The sequence below is a fragment of the Salmo salar genome, chromosome ssa06 (genome assembly GCF_905237065.1).
Source record: "Salmo salar chromosome ssa06, Ssal_v3.1, whole genome shotgun sequence".
Classification (NCBI taxonomy): domain Eukaryota; kingdom Metazoa; phylum Chordata; class Actinopteri; order Salmoniformes; family Salmonidae; genus Salmo; species Salmo salar.
Window position 1 is genome coordinate 13077324 of NC_059447.1, and position 20672 is coordinate 13097995.

Sequence of the window (20672 nt, forward strand, 5' to 3'; positions counted from 1 at the left end):
GGGAAAATTAATGCACTCACTTAATGTAAGTCACTAAATAAGGGTGTTTACTAAATGTAAAATGCTTAGGGGCACGGAGTCAAGCGTAGGAAGAAAAGAGGAAGCGAGAATCAAACTGCCATCTTATATCAACCCCACCCCGACATCCTGTTACTGATAGATGTACGGTGAGGGAAAAAAGTATTTGATCTCCTGCTGATTTTGTACCTTTGCCCACTGACAAAGAAGTGATCAGTCTATAATTTTAATGGTAGGTTTATTTGAACAGTGAGAGACAGAATAACAACAAAAAATCCAGAAAAACGCATGTCAGAAATGTTATAAATTGATTTGCATTTTAATGAGGGAAATAAGTATAGACTGATCATTTCTTTGTAAGTGGGCAAACAAACAAAATCAGCAGGGGATCAAATACTTTTTCCCCCCACTGTATAAAATCGAGCACACAGCCATGCAATCTTTATAGACAAACATTGCCAGTTGAATGGCCCGTACTGAAGAGCTCAGTGACTTTCATAGGATGCCACCTTTCCAACAAGTCAGTTCTTCAAATTTCTGCCCTCCTAGAGCTGCCCCTATCAACTGTAAGTGCTGTTATTGTGAAGTGGAAAAGTCTAGGAGCAAAGGGAAATGGTTGTCTGCACAAGATCCGCAACAGGAAGGAAGCATGACATTATTTTTTAAATGTAACCTTTTATTTAACTAGGCATGTCAATTAAGAACAAACTCTTATTTACAATGATGGCCTACTGGGGAACAAATCAAATCAAAGTTTATTTGTCACGTGCGCCGAATACAACAGGTGTAGACCTTACAGTGAAATGCTTACTTACACCAACAGTGCAATTTTGAAATAAAAAATAGGTATTAGGTGAACAATAGATAAGAAAATAAATAAAAACAACAGTAAAAAGACAGTGAAAATAACAGTAGCAAGACTATATACAGACACCGGTTAGTCAGGCTGATTGAGGTAATATGTACATGTAGGTATGGTTAAAAAGTGACTATGACTTTGATTAAGTATTTGAGGTCAGTGTTTGTCTTGTGTTGTAGTAGCAGGGTAAGGGCACAGGGTTACCTCTATCTCCCATCTCTGTCTCTCTCCCCCGCACAGACCAACCTACAATCCCCAGTCTACCATCACAGCGCAGGGTGGAAGCATTGTAATTGCCCCAGAGATCAATTCCAAAGTAGGAGGTGACATCAACATGTCGTCTCAGAACAAAGGTAAAAGATTTATAACTCTTCCACTTTCTATACATGCTGTGAGGGAAAAAGTACCAGCTGGTACATTATTGTAGTCATACTGTATTTATGCCAGGTTTCCTCAAGTCACCTTCAGAACTGTAGGAGAATATCATGTATTTTAGTCATAAGTGTTCTCTTTTGTTCAATATCTAGAGGACTCCAAGGTTGCACAATGCAGTGCCACACAACAAGGGTAAGGCCCATAGCCGTGGGATGTAAGGGGACTAAGGGTACTGCAGCACCCTTCTGATAAATCAAAAAAGTAGTTATTTTTTTATTGCACCATTTTTTTCTCCACGGAGCCTTTACTAGTTCTGTATGAGCGGACCTAAATAGAAGGTTTCATGTGTAAAATAAGTGGTTGAACTCCCTCTTTGAACTGCCCCTAGTGTGAAGAGAGGCCCATCAGGGAAAAACCCATGCACTACCACAGCAAAAGGAAGACAAAGAATAATCAAAGACAACATTTCCTCATCAATCTACACACAATACCCCATACTGACAAAGCAAAAACAGGTTTAGACACTTTTGCTAATATATCACATTTCGATAAGTATTCAGACCGTTTACTCAGTACTTTGTTGAAGCACCTTTGGCAGCAATTACAGCATTGAGTCTTCTTGGGTATGACGATACAAGCTTGGCACACCTGTATTTGGAGAGTTTCTCCCATTCTTCTCTGCATATCCTCTCAAGCTCTGTCAGGTTGGATGGGGAGCACAGCTATTTTCAGGTCTCTCCAGAGATGTTCAATCGGGTTCATGTCCGGGCTCTGGCTGGGCCACTCAAGGACATTCAGAGACTTGTCCCGAAGCCACTCCTGCATTGTATTGGCTGTGTGCTTAGGGTCATTGTCCTGTTGGAAGGTGAACCTTCAGGATCGGGTCACCGCCTTGATGTTGGTGGAGAACGACAGGGTGTTGTCCAGGGTCACGCCAAGGCTCTTAGCACTCTGGGAGGAGGACACAAGGGAGTTGTCAACCGTGATGGCGAGATCATGGAACGGGCAGTCCTTCCCGGGAGGAAGAGCAGCTCCGTCTTGCCGAGGTTCAGCTTGAGGTGGTGATCCGTCATCCACACTGATATGTCTGCCAGACATGCAGAGATGCGATTCGCCACCTGGTTGTCAGAAGGGGGAAAGGAGAAGATTAATTGTGTGTCATCTGCATAGCAATGATATGAGAGACCATGTGAGGATATGACAGAGCCAAGTGACTTGGTGTATAGCGAGAATAGGAGTGGGCCTTCACCCCAGTCTGAGGTCCTGAGCGCTCTGGAGCACGTTTTCATCAAGGATCTCTCTGTACTTTGCTCCTTTCATCTTTGCCATCCTGACTAGTCTCCCAGTCCCTGCTGCTGGTAGCATCTCCACAGCAGGATGCTACCACCACCATGCTTCATCGTAGGGATGGTGCCAGGTTTCCTCCAGACGTGATGCTTGGCTTTCAGGCCAAGGAGTTCAATCTTGGTTTCATCAGACCAGGGAATCTTGTTTCTCATGGTCTGAGAGTCCTTCAGGTGCCTTTTAATTAGGAATTTTACTGCACACTGCCCTATCCCATCTGGACAAGAGGAATACCTATGTAAGAATGATATTCATTGACTATAGCTCGGCATTCAACACCATAGTACCCTCCAAGCTCATCATTAAGCTCGAGGCCCTGGGTCTGAACCCTGCCCTGTGCAATTGGGTCCTGGTCTTCCTGACAGGCCAACCCCAGGTGGTGAAGGTAGGAAACAACACCTTCACTTTGCTGATCCTCAACACTGGGGCCCCCACAAGGGTGCGTGCTCAGCTCCCTCCTGTACTCCCTGTTCACCTATGACTGCATGGGTATGCACGCCTCCAACTCAATCATCCAAGTTTACAGACAACAGTAGTAGGCCTGATTACCAACAATGACGAGACAGCCTACAGGGAGGAGGTGAGGGCTCTGGTGTCAGGAAAATAACCTCTATCACTTTTCAGGATTTGCCGTACCAGGCGGTGATACAGCCCGACAGGATGCTCTCGATTGTGCATCTATAAAAGTTTGTGTTTTAGATGACAAGCCAAATTTCCAAACGGCAACTGCACCACGCACAACCGCAGGGCTCTCCAGAGGGTAGTGAGGTCTGCACAACGCATCACCAGGGGGGCAAACTACCTGCCCTCCAGGACACCTACAGTACCCGATGTCACAGGAAGGCCAAAAAGATCATCAAGGACAACAGCCACCCGAGCCACTGCCTGTTCACACCGCTAACATCCAGAAGGCGAGGTCAGTACAGGTGCATCAAAGCTGGGACCAAGACTGAAAAACAGCTTCTATCAAGGCCATCAGACTGTTAAACAGCTATCACTAGCACAGAGAGGCTGCTGCCTACATACAGACTAAGTCATTGGCCACTTTAATAAATGGAACACTAGTCACTTTAATAATGATTACATATTACATTACTCATCTCATACGTATATACTGTTCTATACCATCTACTGTATCTCAGTCTATGCCACTGACATTGCTTGTCCATATATTTATTTATTCTTAATTCCATTGCTTTACTTAGATGTGTGTGTATTAGGTATTTGTTGTGACATTGTTAGATATTGCTGCACTGTCGGAACTAGAAGCACAAGCATTTCACTACACCCGCAATAACATCTGCTGAACACGTGCATGTGACAAATACAATTTGATTTGATTTTGATTTGAGGTGTGGCTTCTATCTGGCCACTACCATAAAGGCCTGATTGGTGGAGTGCTGCAGAGATGGTTGTCCTTCTGGAAGGTTCTCCCATTTCCACAGAGGAACTCTAGAGCTCTTTCAGAGTGACCATCGGGTGCTTGGTCACCTCCCTGACCAAGGCCCTTCTCCCCCGATTGCTCAATTTGGCCGGGCAGCCAGCTCTAGGAAGAGTCTTGGTGGTTCCAAAATAAGTCCACTGTGTTCTTGGGGACCTTCAATGCTGCAGAATTGTTTGGGTACCCTTCCCCAGATCTGTGCCTCGACACAATCATGTCTCAGAGCTCTACGGACAATTCCTTCGACCTCATGGCTTGGTTTTTGCTCTGACACGCACTGTCAACTGTGGGACCTTCTCTATAGACAGGTGTGTGCCTTTCCAAATCATGTCCAATCAATTGAATTTACAACCGGTGGACTCCAATCAAGGTGTAGAAACATCTCAAGGGCTCTCAAAGTGTTTGATTAGATTTTAGATTGCATTGATGTCAGAGTGAATAGAGGGACAATAGAGTGCTGAGTACCAGGCAGTTAGTATGTTTGGTAGGTTATTAATGACCATCAGCAGCATCAGAGCTTGGAGAAGTCTAATTACCGTGACTAAACGGTCATGTGGAATTTGACTGCCATCATGACTCGTGACCGCCGGTGTGGTGGTAATAGGGTGACCGTAACAGCCCAATGAGACAGCCTATAGGGAGGAGGTCAGAGTCCTGGCAGTGTGGTTCCAGGACAAAAACCTCTCCCTCAACATGATCAAGACAAAGCAGATGATCGTGGACTACAGGAAAAGGGGGGCCGAGCACGCCCCCATTGACATCGATAGGACTGTAGTGGAGCAGGTTGAGAGCGTCAAGTTCCTTGGTGTCCACAACACCAACAAACTATTATGGTCCAAACACACCAAGACAGTCGTGAAGAGGGCACGACAAAACCTATTCCCCCTCAAGAGACTGAAAAGATTTGACATGGGTTCTCAGATCCTCAGTAGGTTTTACAGCTGCACCATCAAGAGCATCCTGACTGGTTACATCAGCGCCTGGTAGGGCAACTGCTCAGCATTCGACCGCACGGCACACAGAGGGTAGTGCGTACCACCCAGTACATCACTGGGGCCAAGATTCCTGCCATCCAGGACCTCTATATCCCAGAGGAAGGCCCTAAAAATGGTCAGACTCAGGCCACCCTAGTCATAGACTTCTCTCTGCTACCTGCACGGCAAACGGTACAGGAGCGCCAAGTTTAGGTCTGACAGGCTCCGTAACAGCTTCTACCCCCAAGCCATAAGACTGCTGTACAGCTAATCAAATGGCTACCCAGACTATTTGTATTGACCCCCGCTTCTTTTTTTTTTATGCTGCTGCTACTTGCTGTTTTATCTATGCATAGTCACTTTACCCCTACCTACATGTACATATTACCGACTAACCTGTACTCCCACACATTGACTCGATACCGGTACCCCCTGTATATAGCATTTACATTACATTTTACATTTACGTCATTTAGCAGACGCTCTTATCCAGTGCGACCATGGTCTTGTAGCAGATGCGAGCTTCAACTGGAAGCCAGTGGAGTGTGCGGAGGAGCGGGGTGACGTGAGAGAACTTGGGAAGGTTGAACACCAGACGGGCTGCGGCGTTCTGGATGAGTTGTAGGGGTTTAATGGCACAGGCAGGAAGCCCAGCCAACAGCGAGTTGCAGTAATCCAGACGGGAGATGACAAGTGCCTGGATTAGGACCTGCGCCGCTTCCTGTGTAAGGCAGGGTCGTACTCTGCAAACGTTGTAGAGCATGAACCTACAGGATCGGGTCTCCGCCTTGATGTTAGCGGAGAACGACAAGGTGTTGTCCAGGGTCACGCCAAGGTTCTTAGCACTCTGGGAGGAGGACACAATGGAGTTGTCAACCGTGATGGCGAGATCATGGAACGGGCAGTCCTTCCCCGGGAGGAAGAGCAGCTCCGTCTTGCCGAGGTTCAGCTTGAGGTGGTGATCCGTCATCCACACTGATATGTCTGCCAGACATGCAGAGATGCGATTCGCCACCTGGTTGTCAGAAGGGGGAAAGGAGAAGATTAATTGTGTGTCGTCTGCGTAGCAATGATAGGAGAGACCATGTGAGGATATGACAGAGCCAAGTGACTTGGTGTATAGCGAGAATAGGAGAGGGCCTAGAACTGAGCCCTGGGAGACACCGGTGGTGAGAGCACGTGGTGCGGAGACGGATTCTCGCCGTGCCACCTGGTAGGAGCGACCTGTCAGGTAGGACACAATCCAAGAGTGAGCCGCGCCGGAGATGCCCAACTCGGAGAGGGTGGAGAGGAGGATCTGATGGTTCACAGTATCAAAGGCAGCAGATAGGTCTAAAAGGATGAGAGCAGAGGAGAGAGAGTTAGCTTTAGCAGTGCGGAGAGCCTCCGTGACACAGAGAAGAGCAGTCTCAGTTGAATGACCAGTCTTGAAACCTGACTGATTTGGATCAAGGTCATTCTGAGAGAGTTAGCAAGAGTTGGAGAGAAAAGAAAGAAGGGATACTGGTCTGTAGTTGTTGACATCGGAGGGATCGAGTGTAGGTTTTTTGAGAAGGGGTGCAACTCTCGCTCTCTTGAAGACGGAAGGGACGTAGCCAGCGGTCAAGGATGAGTTGATGAGCGAGGTGAGGTAAGGGAGAAGGTCTCCGGAAATGGTCTGGAGAAGAGAGGGGATAGGGTCAAGCGGGCAGGTTGTTGGGCGGCCGGCAGTCACAAGTCGCAAGATTTCATCTGGAGAGAGAGGGGAGAAAGAGGTCAAAGCATAGGGTCTGGCAATGTGAGCAGGACCAGCGGTGTCGTTTGACTTAAACGAGGATCGGATGTCGTCAACCTTTTCAAAATGGTTGACGAAGTCATCCGCAGAGAGGGGGGGGGGATTCAGGAGGGAGGAGAAGGTAGCAAAGAGCTTCCTAGGGTTCGAGGCAGATGCTTGGAATTTAGAGTGGTAGAAAGTGGCTTTAGCAGCAGAAACAAAGGAAGAAAATGCAGAGAGGAGGGAGTGAAAAGATGCCAGGTCCGCAGGGAGGCTAGTTTTCCTCCATTTCCGCTCGGCTGCCCGGAGCCCTGTTCTGTGAGCTCGCAATGAGTCGTCGAGCCACGGAGCAGGAGGGGAGGACCGAGCCGGCCTGGAGGATAGGGGACATAGAGAGTCAAATGATGCAGAAAGGGAGGAGAGGAGGGAAGAAGGATTGAGCAGAGGGAAGAGATGATGGATGGAAGAGGAGTGAGTAGCGGGAGAGAGAGCACGAAGGTTGCGACGGCGCAATACCATCTGAGTAGGGGCAGAGTAAGTAGTGTTGGAGGAGAGCGAGAGGGAAAAGGATACAAGGTAGTGGTCGGAGACTTGGAGGGGAGTTGCAGTGAGATTAGTAGAAGAACAGCATCTAGTAAAGATGAGATCAAGCGTATTGCCTGCCTTGTAAGTAGGGGGGGACGGTGAGGGGGTGAGGTCAAAAGAGGAACAGGAAAGAAGGAGGCAGAGAGAAATGAGTCAAAGGTAGACGTGAGGGAGGTTAAAGTCACCCAGAACTGTGAGGGGTGAGCCGTACTCAGGAAAGTAACTTATCAAGGCGTCAAGCTCATTGATGAACTCTCCAAGGGAACCTGGAGGGCGACAAATGATAAGGATGGTAAGCTTGAATGGGCTAGTGACTGTGACAGCATGGAATTCAAAGGAGGAGATAGACAGATGGGTCAGGGGAGAAAGAGAGAATGTCCACTTGGGAGAGATGAGGATTCCAGTGCCACCACCCCGCTGACCAGATGCTCTAGGGGTATGCGAGAACACGTGGTCAGACGAGGAGAGAGCAGTAGGAGTAGCAGTGTTATCTGTGGTAATCCATGTTTCCGTCAGTGCCAAGAAGTCGAGGGACTGGAGGGTAGCATATGCTGAGATGAACTCTGCCTTGTTGGCCGCAGACCGGCAGTTCCAGAGGCTGCCGGAGACCTGGAACTCCACGTGGGTCGTGCGCGCTGGGACCACCAGGTTAGAGTGGCAGTAGCCACGCGGTGTGAGGCGTTTGTATGGCCTGTGCAGAGGAGAGAACAGGGATAGACAGACAGATAGTTGACAGGCTACAGAAGAGGCTACGCTAATGCAAAGGAGATTGGAATGAAAATTAACTAAACATCTGGGGAAGCGAGAGAGCAGGGCCTCCCTCACTAACCATTCGCTGAAACACTCAAATAACTATTCCAACTTCCACTTAGAAATTATAATTGATGTAAACTACAGTGGTTCAATGTTTCCAGGAATAGGCTCAAACTTAGTTTATTCAGCTAGATAACTTGGTACAGTATTCTTCCGTGGAACCCACCCAGTGCACCGTATCCTATGACGCCGTAGCTAACTAGCATCCAATAACACACGGTTAGCACCAATACTTGGTTACAACAAACTACCAATGGATCATTCGTGTCCGTGTCTAGTTCCTTTCATAACGCAGAAGTAATTAAACGTTGGCTAGCTAACACAAAGTCAGTCCTGCTAGCTACACAAGTGGACTACACATCTCGAATGTTCAGAAAGTTAAGCTTACGTTGCAAAAAATCTTATTGACTAAAATGATACAGTACTGCTAGCTGGTAAAGTTGGCTAGCTAGCAGTGGCTGCGTTGTAGACGGTTTGAAAATGTAGCTGGCTAGCTAACCTCGATAGTTTCTCTGTACTACACTTTTATCTTAGATACAAAGACAACTATGTAGCTAGTGTGGCAAACCTCTTCAAAGTTAGGAGCGTTTGTCACAAATTAAGTGGGAAACTGTCACCAAAGTCAGCCCAGAATGAAAGTTCTTTCGAACATGACAGTACCTGTGTGTTTGTTTCCCTGTCCTGGTCCACCCAGGCCGCAGGTAAGGTCAAGGATAGCAGGGTTCGGTACACAAATCTGGTTCTCGGTAGGTCCAGGTCTAAACGCCAACAGGTAAGTCCAAAACAGTCCAGCTCGTACACGGTAAATCCAGGCAATATAGATTGTCTCTTTCTCTATGGTTCATAGATCCTTCCCGCCCTCTCTCTCTCTCTCTCCTGGTTTTTCTTGACCTTTTATCTGTGGGTCGGCTCCACCTTCTGAGGGTTCCCCTTGCTTCTGGGAATTGTAGTTTTGGCAGTCGGCCATTTTGTGATCTGTAGTTCTGATCGGGGTGGCCATTTTAGTGATTGTGCAGAGCCCGTTTATTAGTTCTGCCCTCACATATCTGCCATTTATCACTCGACCCCCTTCTTTGCCACACTAGCTAACATTACACTAATCAAATCGTTCTGTTGTAATGTAATATTACCTGCCGAGCGAAGTATAGCCTCATTGTTATTGTGTTAATTTAGTAAATATTTTTTTTTACTCTTAAGAAAAATAACTGCATTGTTGGTTAATGGCTTGTAAGTAAGCATTTCACGGTAAGGTCTACACCTGTTGTATTTGGTGCATATGACAAATACATTTTGATTCGAAATATTCCACTCAGGTAAAACAGCATAGCAGTTTCATTACTTTCTAAAAATGTACTGACAGTTGCGTCAGTCACTTGACATGCATGGCTCTTCCCCACAGGACCGCTCTTCCCCACAGGACCGCTCTTCCCCACAGGACCGCTCTTCCCCACAGGACCGCTCTTCCCCACAGGACCGCTCTTCCCCACAGGACCGCTCTTCCCCACAGGACCGCTCGTCCGAGAGCGACGTTGATCGCCGCGTGACCCCAGACCTCCAGCATCCATCTATTCAGGTAAGACAACATGGCAATTAAAATTGCATGAACTTAGAAGGTAGACTGACACCATTAAACAGTAGGGAATTGGTTACAGAAGGGACCTTAACTCTCAACTTTTGTGGCGAAAGGTAAGTGCGATAAGTTGGCAGGTTTTTAGGTAAAATGGGAATATAGTTCCTCAACAGGTCAGATATTTGGAGGTGGTGTTTAAAATATCCACTGTGCAATATATTTAATGCTGAGTGCTAAAACAAAGACTCATACAGTCACATTTTCTAAAAACTTGGTATGGCTTGGCCAGGATCAAACACCCAGCCTTTTGACTTCCAAACAGGAACTCTCACCACACGACTACATGGTAGGCTCAATACCGCAGTACAGGTTGATGACAGAGGTCCAAGCTAACAAGAGCTGTCTTCTGTCTCATTATTCACCTCCTGCATCTGCCTTCCTTCATGTTAACACTACGGCTATAAGCCTCCTTCTGACCTGGGTATCGGTTGTGCTTACAGGGAGACAACACGGGGGGACAAGGCAGGGACATCAGAAATCAAGTCGGAGGACAAAAATGCAACATCTATCCAAATGCAAAAATGACTGGACAAGTACTGGACAGTTTCTAAATGTCCTTAAGTGGCCCAGCCAGAGCCCGACTTGAACCGATCGAACATCTCTGGAGAGACCCGAGTTATCGGCATATTCAACACCGTTCATGAAATATATTACCTTCAACAGTGTTATCCTGTGATCAAGCCATCAATGTTTTGTGATTATTGGTGTTGTAAAAATGTTAGCTAACAGGTTAGCAATTAGCATGTTTGACATTTCATTGGAAATACTATGAGCGTTTTAGCTAAAAAATACGTCCCGTATTATCGGCATTATTACTATGGGCTCCCAAGTGGCGCAGCGGTCTAAGGCACTGCATCTCAGTGCTAGAGGTGTCACTACAGACCCTGGTTCAATTCCAGGCTGTATCACAATCCGGCCGTGATTGGGTGGCGCACAATTGGCCCAGCGTCTTCTGGGTTTGGCTGGGGTAGGCCGTCATTGTAAATATGAATTTATTCTTAACTGACTTGACTACTTAAATAAAAGGTACAAAATAAATAAAGATGGTACACAATAAAGATGGCCACCTTACAATTTAGTAAAAAAAGACACCAACCATTCAACTTTTCATTGGGTTAATCCTGTGGACTCTCAAAAACGGTTCTTCACCAACATCTTTTCAGTGTTGTAACCAAATAATGTCTCAACTCGTTTTACAGATTCATATTTTTTGAGAAAGTAGATAGCAGTTTAATACTAAAATATAAATAAAACTTTAATTTCAGTGATTGACATGAAAAATGAAAACACTGTTGGAGTTTGTTGCAGAGATGCACAATGAAAGTAAAGGAAAAATACACAAGATGGGTTGAATAATTAAAAAACATTTTTTTAGACATGTATTGGATTTTTTACAAATAAATAATTTAATATGAAAACAAACAATTGAATCTCAACCCCCATTCCTATATTGTCAAAGAAATCCACAGCACACACCTGCAGTGGAACCAGTGTTGGCAGAAGTCGCAGCACACACCTGCAGTGGAACCAGTGTTGGCAGAAGTCACAGCACACACCTGCAGTGGAACCAGTGTTGGCAGAAGTCACAGCACGCACCGCAGCGAACATGGCAGAAGCACAGCACACACCTGCAGTGGAACCAGTGTTGGCAGAAGTCACAGCACACACCTGCAGTGGAACCAGTGTTGGCAGAAGTCACAGCGGACCTACACTCCAGCGGGGAGCTTGCAGACGGATCCACTCTCCCCACAGGGAGCACAGCAGGTGGTCTTCTTTTATTTGAAAAACATAATCAAGTTGATTAACATGGTTTGCAAATGCAAAGTACTACAGCAACAATAGTAATTGACACAACAGATTATTTAGTACCTGAGGGTGGTGCCCATGGGTGGCAGGTAAAGCTTTTCTCTTCCTTTTCTGTGCTGCAGTTGAGAGAAAAAGTAGTGTTAGACAGAACATGTTTCATGAAAACCATTTTCTAAATGTTTACATCAATACATCTGGAGGAAGCTGCAGAAGTTTTGGAGGAGGTGGACATGCCTTGAGGGCTGGTGCTATGGACTGTAGATATGTAAAGAGAGAAAGAAAATCTTTAAAGACTGCAGTTTTATAAAACACAAAAATACTTAACATATGTTACCTGTGGAGATGGCTGTATTCGAATTGCAGGGAGCAGGGATACCAGACGAGGCTGCTGTGGTGGTGTTACCAGGGGAGATGGAGGGGGCAGGGATACCAGACGAGGCTGCTGTGGTGGTGTTACCAGGGGAGATGGAGGGAGCAGGGATACCAGACGAGGCTGCTGTGGTGGTGTTACCAGGGGAGATGGAGGGGGCAGTTGATACCAGACGAGGCTGCTGTGGTGGTGTTACCAGGGGAGATGGAGGGAGCAGGGATACCAGACGAGGCTGCTGTGGTGGTGTTACCAGGGGAGATGGAGGGAGCAGGGATACCAGACGAGGCTGCTGTGGTGGTGTTACCAGGGGAGATGGAGGGGGCAGTTGGATACCAGACGAGGCTGCTGTGGTGGTGTTACCAGGGGAGATGGAGGGGGCAGGGATACCAGACGAGGCTGCTGTGGTGGTGTTACCAGGGGAGATGGAGGGAGCAGGGATACCAGACGAGGCTGCTGTGGTGGTGTTACCAGGGGAGATGGAGGGAGCAGGGATACCAGACGAGGCTGCTGTGGTGGTGTTACCAGGGGAGATGGAGGGAGCAGTGGTACCAGACGAGGCTGCTGTGGTGGTGTTACCAGGGGAGATGGAGGGAGCAGTTGGTACAGATGAGGCTGCTGTGGTGGTGTTACCAGGGGAGATGGAGGGAGCAGGGATACCAGACGAGGCTGCTGTGGTGGTGTTACCAGGGGAGATGGAGGGAGCAGTGGTACCAGACGAGGCTGCTGTGGTGGTGTTACCAGGGGAGATGGAGGGAGCAGGGATACCAGACGAGGCTGCTGTGGTGGTGTTACCAGGGGAGATGGAGGGAGCAGGGATACCAGACGAGGCTGCTGTGGTGGTGTTACCAGGGGAGATGGAGGGGGCAGTTGGTACAGATGAGGCTGCTGTGGTGGTGTTACCAGGGGAGATGGAGGGAGCAGGGATACCAGACGAGGCTGCTGTGGTGGTGTTACCAGGGGAGATGGAGGGGGCAGTTGGTACAGATGAGGCTGCTGTGGTGGTGTTACCAGGGGAGATGGAGGGGGCAGTTGGTACAGATGAGGCTGCTGTGGTGGTGTTACCAGGGGAGATGGAGGGAGCAGGGATACCAGACGAGGCTGCTGTGGTGGTGTTACCAGGGGAGATGGAGGGAGCAGGGATACCAGACGAGGCTGCTGTGGTGGTGTTACCAGGGGAGATGGAGGGGGCAGTGGTACCAGACGAGGCTGCTGTGGTGGTGTTACCAGGGGAGATGGAGGGGGCAGTTGGTACAGATGAGGCTGCTGTGGTGGTGTTACCAGGGGAGATGGAGGGAGCAGGGATACCAGACGAGGCTGCTGTGGTGGTGTTACCAGGGGAGATGGAGGGGGCAGTTGGTACAGATGAGGCTGCTGTGGTGGTGTTACCAGGGGAGATGGAGGGAGCAGGGATACCAGACGAGGCTGCTGTGGTGGTGTTACCAGGGGAGATGGAGGGGGCAGTTGGTACAGATGAGGCTGCTGTGGTGGTGTTACCAGGGGAGATGGAGGGGCAGTTGGTACAGATGAGGCTGCTGTGGTGGTGTTACCAGGGGAGATGGAGGGGGCAGTTGGTACAGATGAGGCTGCTGTGGTGGTGTTACCAGGGGAGATGGAGGGGGCAGGGATACCAGATGAGGCTGCTGTGGTGGTGTTACCAGGGGAGATGGAGGGGGCAGTTGGTACCAGATGAGGCTGCTGTGGTGGTGTTACCAGGGGAGATGGAGGGAGCAGGGATACCAGACGAGGCTGCTGTGGTGGTGTTACCAGGGGAGATGGAGGGGGCAGTTGGTACAGATGAGGCTGCTGTGGTGGTGTTACCAGGGGAGATGGAGGGGGCAGTTGGTACAGATGAGGCTGCTGTGGTGGTGTTACCAGGGGAGATGGAGGGGGCAGTTGGTACCAGATGAGGCTGCTGTGGTGGTGTTACCAGGGGAGATGGAGGGGGCAGGGATACCAGATGAGGCTGCTGTGGTGGTGTTACCAGGGGAGATGGAGGGGGCAGTTGGTACAGATGAGGCTGCTGTGGTGGTGTTACCAGGGGAGATGGAGGGGGCAGTTGGTACAGATGAGGCTGCTGTGGTGGTGTTACCAGGGGAGATGGAGGGGGCAGTTGGTACAGATGAGGCTGCTGTGGTGGTGTTACCAGGGGAGATGGAGGGGGCAGTTGGTACAGATGAGGCTGCTGTGGTGGTGTTACCAGGGGAGATGGAGGGGGCAGTTGGTTGGGTGGTGGTGGACGTAAAAACTGACGATGGCTTGGAGGAGCTGGTGTTTGTAGTGGTGGGGTTGAGGGGACGACGGTGTGCTCGGGGGTCCGGCGGCTCCTACAGGTGTTGCACACTGGGAGTCACTGGCGGTGGTGACGCAGCTGTCAGTAGTGGTTCCAGCAGAGGCAATGGCGTCTATGGTCTCATCCATGGCAGCTCTCTCCTGTGCCCTCTGTGTTCTGAGGGCTGCCCGACGCTCTTTCTCCTCTACCTCGGTCCTCTCCTTCTCACCCCTCTCCTGCCACTGGCGCTTGTATTCCTCCCCGGGGAGGCATGTGGCGACCACAGGGAGTCTTCTGTATCGGTCTGTCCTATACTTCAGGACAGTAAGGATGTGCCCCAGGTCCTTCGGTATCAGCCCCCCCCTCTATTAGCGGGTGCTTTTCTGGAGCAGGGACTGGGGCAGGGACTGGAGCTGGACTGGACTGGTGAGGGGATGGAGCTGGGACTGGTGCAGGGGATGGAGCAGGGACTGGTGCAGGGGATGGAGCAGGGACCCGGGGCAGGAGCTGGAGCAGGGACTGGGGCAGGAGCTGGGGATGGGACTGGGGCAGGGGATGGGGCTGGAGCAGGAACTGGGGCAGGAACTGGAGCAGGGACTGGGGCTGGAGCAGGGACTGGGGCAGGGGATGGAGCTGGGACTGGGGCAGGGGATGGAACTGGAGCAGGGGATGGAACTGGAGCAGGAGCTGGGGATGGGACTGGGGCAGGGGATGGGGCAGGAGCTGGGGCAGGGACTGAGGGTCCTCCTGTGGTCACTGGGGAGGAGGTGCTGGTGGAAGTCACAGTGCTGCTGGTTCCAGGAGAGGCAGTGTTGGTACCCGGTAGGGACCGAGACGGCATTAAATGGGACCCTTCAATGGCTGAAGGGGTAAAAGGGAAGAGGCCACACTTCTTACACAGTTCCACCACATAGTGCCCTGGGGAGCCAGCACCTTGTGCCTGCTCTGGTCGCTACAAAACCCTAATTTTACAGCTTTGTCATTTAACAATTTAAATTTGACTTGATGAAGCCACAATGTGCCAGAGATAATTAGACAACTGTGATAATCTGAAGTACCTAAAAGGGCCACTAGATTTGACTTTTTATTTTATTTAACTAGGCAAGTCAGTTAAGAACAAATTGTTATTTACAATGACGGCCTACCCCGGACGACGCTTGGCCAATTGTGCGCCACCAAAGGGACTCCCAATCAAGGGCAGATGTGATTCAGCCTGGATTCGAACCAGGGACTGTAGTGTCACCGCTTGCACTGAGATGCTGTGCCACTCGGGAGCCCAATTACAAATTATTCTTAAAATATACCAAAATTCTGGTAGTTTACTGGGAAACGTAGAAAGTTCCCAGTAACATACCCTCCCTTTGCAAGCCCTATCCTAGATCAGAACTTCTACTGAGATGCTTCATAAATACAGGCCTTAGTCTATATCAACACATAGCATGGGAACCCTGAAATGTAGCCTTTTAGAAGTGTATAGTAAAAAATGACTGCTGCTTTGCACAGGTTATCATAAAATACCTGCTACACAAATTTTAGTAACCAACATATTACAATATCCACCACCATACTTTTGGACCAATGCAACAAGTCTTCTAGACTGTAGACAGAAAATGCCTAGACACAATTCTACAAAAAATTCAATTTATTTAGATTCATATTTCAAGAAAATAGTGTAACATTTATAATTCTTACAAGACAATACAGTACAAATCCTTTCCAGGAGAGGGAAAGAGGGGGAGTGGGGAAAGCCGGTTAATATGGAGTCTGTTGGTTCTGCCTCTCACCATCCAAAGCGAGACACCAGCTTCTCCTGATCATCCAGGTCTTTCTGCACCTTCTTCCTCATGTAGAATATGGGACAGTCCCGGCTGTACACAGGGAGGGACAGAAACATAAACTTAATAATAATAATATATACCGTGGGGTCTTAAATTATTGACAACCTTGATAAAGATGAGCAAAAACGAATAAAATAAAGAGTTCAAATACTGTATGCTCCATAAATATGGGGATTTATATTATTTCATTGCTCAGAGAAAGATATTTTGTTTAAGTAACTTTATCTCCTGTTTCAATACCTCACCTTGAGAGGATAAGGGTACTGAGCCTTCTTCTAAAGTGTTTCATGAGATTATAGAACACAATGGGAGGGATCTTACACCATTCCTCTAAACAACATCTTTGGAGATCCTTCGTCTGTGCTTATGGACTTCCCTCTTCAATTCAAACCACAGGTTTTCAAATGGTTTTGAAGTCTGGAGACAGATGTTGATTTTGTGGCCAATAAAAATTGTATTTGTGGATTTTGATTTGTGCTTGGGGTTATTGTCTTGCTGGAAGATCCACTTGGGGCTAACTTTCAGCCTCCTGGCAGAGGCAACCAGGTTTTTGGCCAAAATATCCTAGTACTTGGTGAAGTACTGTGGCAAGAAAAAGTATGAACCCTTTGGAATTACCTGGATTTCTGCATAAATTGGTCATAAAATTTGATCGGATCTTCATCTAATTCACAACAGTAGACAAACACAGTCTGCTTAAACTAATAACACACAAACAATTATACGTTTTCATGTCTTTATTGAACACCGTGTAAACAGTCACAGTGCAGGGCGGAAAAAGTATGTGAACCCTTGTATTTAATAACTGGTTGACCCTCCTTTGGCAGCAATAATCTCAACCAAACGTTTTCTGTAGTTGCCGATCAGACCTGCACAACGGTCAGGAGGGATTTTGGACCATTCCTCGTTAGAACTGTTTCAGTTCAGCAATATTCTTAGCATGTCTGGTGTGAACCGCTCTCGAGGTCATGCTACAGCATTTTAAATCAGGTTGAAGCCATTCTGTTGTTGATTTACTTCTGTGTTGTGGGTCGTTGTCCTGTTGCGCTTTAATTGGCGGACAAATAGCCTTACACTGTTCTGCAAAATGTCTTGATAAACTTGGGAATACATTTTTCTGTCAATGATAGCAAGCTGTCCAGGCCCTGAGGCAGCAATGCAGCCCCAAACCATGATGCCCCCTCCACCATACTTTACAGTTGGGATGAGGTTTTGATGTTGTGTTTTCCTTCCAATCAACTCAACTTTAGTTTCATCTGTCCACAGAATATTTTGCCAGTAGCGCTGTGGAACATCAAGGGGCACTTTTGCGAACTTCAGACGTGCAGCAATGTTTTTTTTGGACAGCAGTGGCTTCTTCCGTAGTGTCCTCCCATGAACACCATTCTTGTTTAGTGTTTTACGTATCATAGACTCATCAACAGAGATGTTAGCATGTTCCAGAGATTTCTGTAAGTCTTTAGCTGACACTAGGATACTTCTTAACCTCATTGAGCATTCTGCGCTGTGCTCTTGCTGTCATCTTTGCAGGACGGCCACTCCTAGGGAGAGTAGCAACAGTGCTGAACTTTCTCCATTTATAGACAATTTGTCTTACCGTGGAGTGATGTGCATCAAGGCTTTTATAGATACTTTTGTAACCCTTTCCAGCTTTATGCAAGTCAACAATTCTTAATCTTAGGTATTCTGAGATCTCTTTTGTTCGAGGCATGGTTCACATCAGGCGATGCTTCTTGTGAATAGCAAACTCAAATTTTGTGAGTGTTTTTTATAGGGCAAGGCAGCTCTAACCAACATATCTAATCTCGTCTCATTGATTGGACTCCAGGTTAGCTGACTCGTTAGCTTTTGGAAAAGTCATTAGCCAAGGGGTTCGCCTACTTTTTCCAACCTACACCGAATGTTTAAATGATGTATTCAATATAGACAAGAAAAATACAATAATTTGTGTGTTATTAGTTTAAGCACACTGTTTGTTTATTGTTGTGACTAAGATGAAGATCAGATCAAATTTTATGACCAATTTATGCAGAAATCCAGGTAATTCTAAAGGGTTCACTTTTTCTTGTCACTGTACATTATCCCGTTGGCCTTAACAAGGGCCCCAGAAACAGTAGACGCAAAATAGCCCCATAACATCAAACATCCATGAAAAACAGAGCTCTTTGGCCACGCACACTAGAGGTGGGTTTGACGTGAAAATGAGAATGCATGAGCAGAACCCCATACCTACCGTAAAATTTTGGGACTATTGTTGCTATTTTCACAAGAGATATACTCCAGAAAACGTAATACAACCTATACAGAGTGTGCAACTTTCTTTTTATACAGTTTACCCTCCGTCAGAATCAACAAAAATGTTTGGGTGTGTGTCAGCTCATGCTTTTTAAGGGACTGCTGCTCTGACAGCTTGGTTACTGGGGGGTTGAACTGTGATACAGGGGTTTGACGGGGGATACCTAATCAGTTGTACAACAATGCATTCAACTGAAATGTGTCTTCCGCATTTAACCCAACCCCTCTGAATCAGAGAGGTGCGGAGGGCTGCCTTAAGGTGTTTCACCTGTGCTGCTCGTCCTAATATTTATACATTTCTTAATTCCATTCTTTTATATGTGTGTAGTGCTGTGAATTGTTAGATACTACTGCACTGTTGGAGCTAGGAACACAAGCATTTTGCTACACCCACAATAACATCTGCTAAACATGTGTATGTGACCAATAACAGTTGATATTTAAGAGAGGTGATAACCACCTCACATTTTTTCTTTTAAACATTTTTCAAGCTCTGTGAAGTTGGTTGTTGATCATTGCTAGCCATTTTTATGTCTTGTCATATATTTTCAAGCTGATTTAAATAAAAACTAGGCCACTCAGCAACATTCAACGGCATCTTGGTAAGCAACTCCAGTGTATATTTGGCTTTGTGTTTAGGTTATTGTCATGCTGAAAGGTCAATTTGTCTCCCAGTGTCTGTTTGAAAGCAGACTGAACCAGGTTTTCCACTAGGATTTTGCCTGTGCTCATCTCTATTCCGTGTCTTTTTAGCCCAAAAAAACCTCTAGTCTTTGATGATGACAAGCATACCCATAACATGATACAGCCCCCAACATGCTTGAAAATATGAAGAGTGGTACTCAGTGATGTGCCACATTGGATTTGCCCCAAACATAACACTGTGTATTCAGGGCAAAGATTTTATTTCTTTGCCACATTTTTTGCAGTTCTACTTTAATGCCTTGCTGCAAAACAGGATGCATGTTTTGGAATATTTTATTATTCCGCGCAGGCTTCTTTTCACTCTGTCATTTAGGTTAGTATTGTGGAATAAGTACAATGTTGTTGATCCAATCCTCAGTGTTTAATGGCTGTGATGAGAGAACTAACTGTTTTAAAGTCACCATTGGCCTCATCCCTGAGCGGTTTCCTTCCTCTCTGGCAATTGACTTACTTGGGAAGGACGCCTGTACCTTTCTAGTGACTGGGTGTATTGATACACCATCCAAAATGTAATTAATAACTTCACCATGCTCAAAGGGATATTCAATGTCTGCTATTTTTATTAGTTCTGTGTGTAACAGATATGTTGCGTGTATTTCAGAGTGGGTCTGTGTGTGGTAATTGTCCGACATGAGTGTGTACTGCTGGTACAGATGTTGCACATTTATGTGCATTAAAGTTTCCCTTTCATTAGTGAATATAGAGTATCTCCCATTTCAGAAATGTCACCTATGTATTTATTTACATAAGTTATCTTTAGATTGTAAACTAACTTGGAGCTTGACATCACTCTGTGAGAGAGTCACATTAACGATGTACCGGCAAAGTAACTTTCAAACACACACATTTGTATACCTGGTACAGAGCACATCCTCATGGAGAGAGCCCTGACAGCGTTGACACTGTGTCCACAGGCGAGAGAAGCGCTCCTCCAGAGTACTTAAGTGGAAGATCTAGAATTCAAAGAGATTCACCATTATTAAGTACACTGAACAAAAATATAAACACAACATGCAACAATTTCAAAGATTTTGCTGAGATACAGTTCATATAAGGAAATCAGTCAATTTAAATAAATTCATTAGGCCCTAATCTGTGGATTTCACATGACTGGGCTGGGGCACAGCCATGAGTGGGCATAGGGTCACCCACTAGGAAGCCAGGTCCAACCAATCAGAATGAGTTTTTCACCACAAAAGGGCTTTATTACAGACTAAAACTCCTCCGCAACCCCCCTCCCCCCTCTGACGATCCCGCAGGTGAAGAAGCCAGATGTGGAGATCCTGAGTGGTTCCACGTAGTCTACGGTAGGGAGGCCGGTTGGATGTACTGCCAAATTCTATAAAACAACTTTGGTGGCAGCTTATGGTAAAGAAATGCATGTTCAATTCTCTGGTAACAGCTCTGGTGGTCATTCCTGCAGTCATCATGCCAATTGCACGCTCCCTATGGCATTGTGTTGTGTGACAAAACTGCACATATTAGAATGGCCTTTTATTGTCCCCAGCACAAGGTGCACCTGTGTAATGATCATGCTGTTTAATCAGCTTATTGATATGCCACACCTGTAGGTTGGATAGCTTATATTGGGAAAGGA

The 20672-nt window shown here is 47.0% G+C and overlaps 2 protein-coding genes and 1 long non-coding RNA gene across 6 annotated transcripts in view; 1 reads left to right on the forward strand and 2 right to left on the reverse strand.

Moving 5' to 3' along the window:
* Nucleotides 1-905: 905 nt before the first annotated feature.
* On the forward strand, nucleotides 906-11217 carry LOC106606237 (uncharacterized). The gene is made up of 3 exons (XR_006770154.1): nucleotides 906-1230; nucleotides 9562-9735; nucleotides 10233-11217. It is a non-coding gene; the product is annotated as an uncharacterized lncRNA (long non-coding RNA).
* A 190-nt stretch (nucleotides 11218-11407) lies between these two features.
* On the reverse strand, nucleotides 11408-15078 carry LOC123743531 (mucin-2). The gene is made up of 7 exons (XM_045721277.1): nucleotides 14995-15078; nucleotides 14646-14936; nucleotides 14219-14494; nucleotides 13624-14096; nucleotides 11933-13500; nucleotides 11662-11714; nucleotides 11408-11564 (listed from the first exon to the last, which is right to left on the reverse strand). Exons 1-7 carry the CDS (start codon nucleotides 15076-15078, stop codon nucleotides 11499-11501), a joined length of 2811 nt encoding a protein of 936 aa, XP_045577233.1. The 3' UTR covers nucleotides 11408-11498.
* pold1 (polymerase (DNA directed), delta 1, catalytic subunit) overlaps nucleotides 14940-20672 on the reverse strand; it is a 44361-nt gene continuing 38628 nt past the window's right edge. Inside the window, exons 26-28 of one of the 4 annotated variants that reach the window (XM_045719496.1) lie at nucleotides 19921-20028; nucleotides 16022-16105; nucleotides 14940-15098 (exon numbers count right to left, since the gene is read on the reverse strand). In XM_045719496.1, the coding sequence (XP_045575452.1) occupies nucleotides 16052-16105; nucleotides 19921-20028 (162 nt within the window). In that variant the 3' untranslated portion in view covers nucleotides 14940-15098; nucleotides 16022-16051. 4 annotated transcript variants of the gene reach the window in all.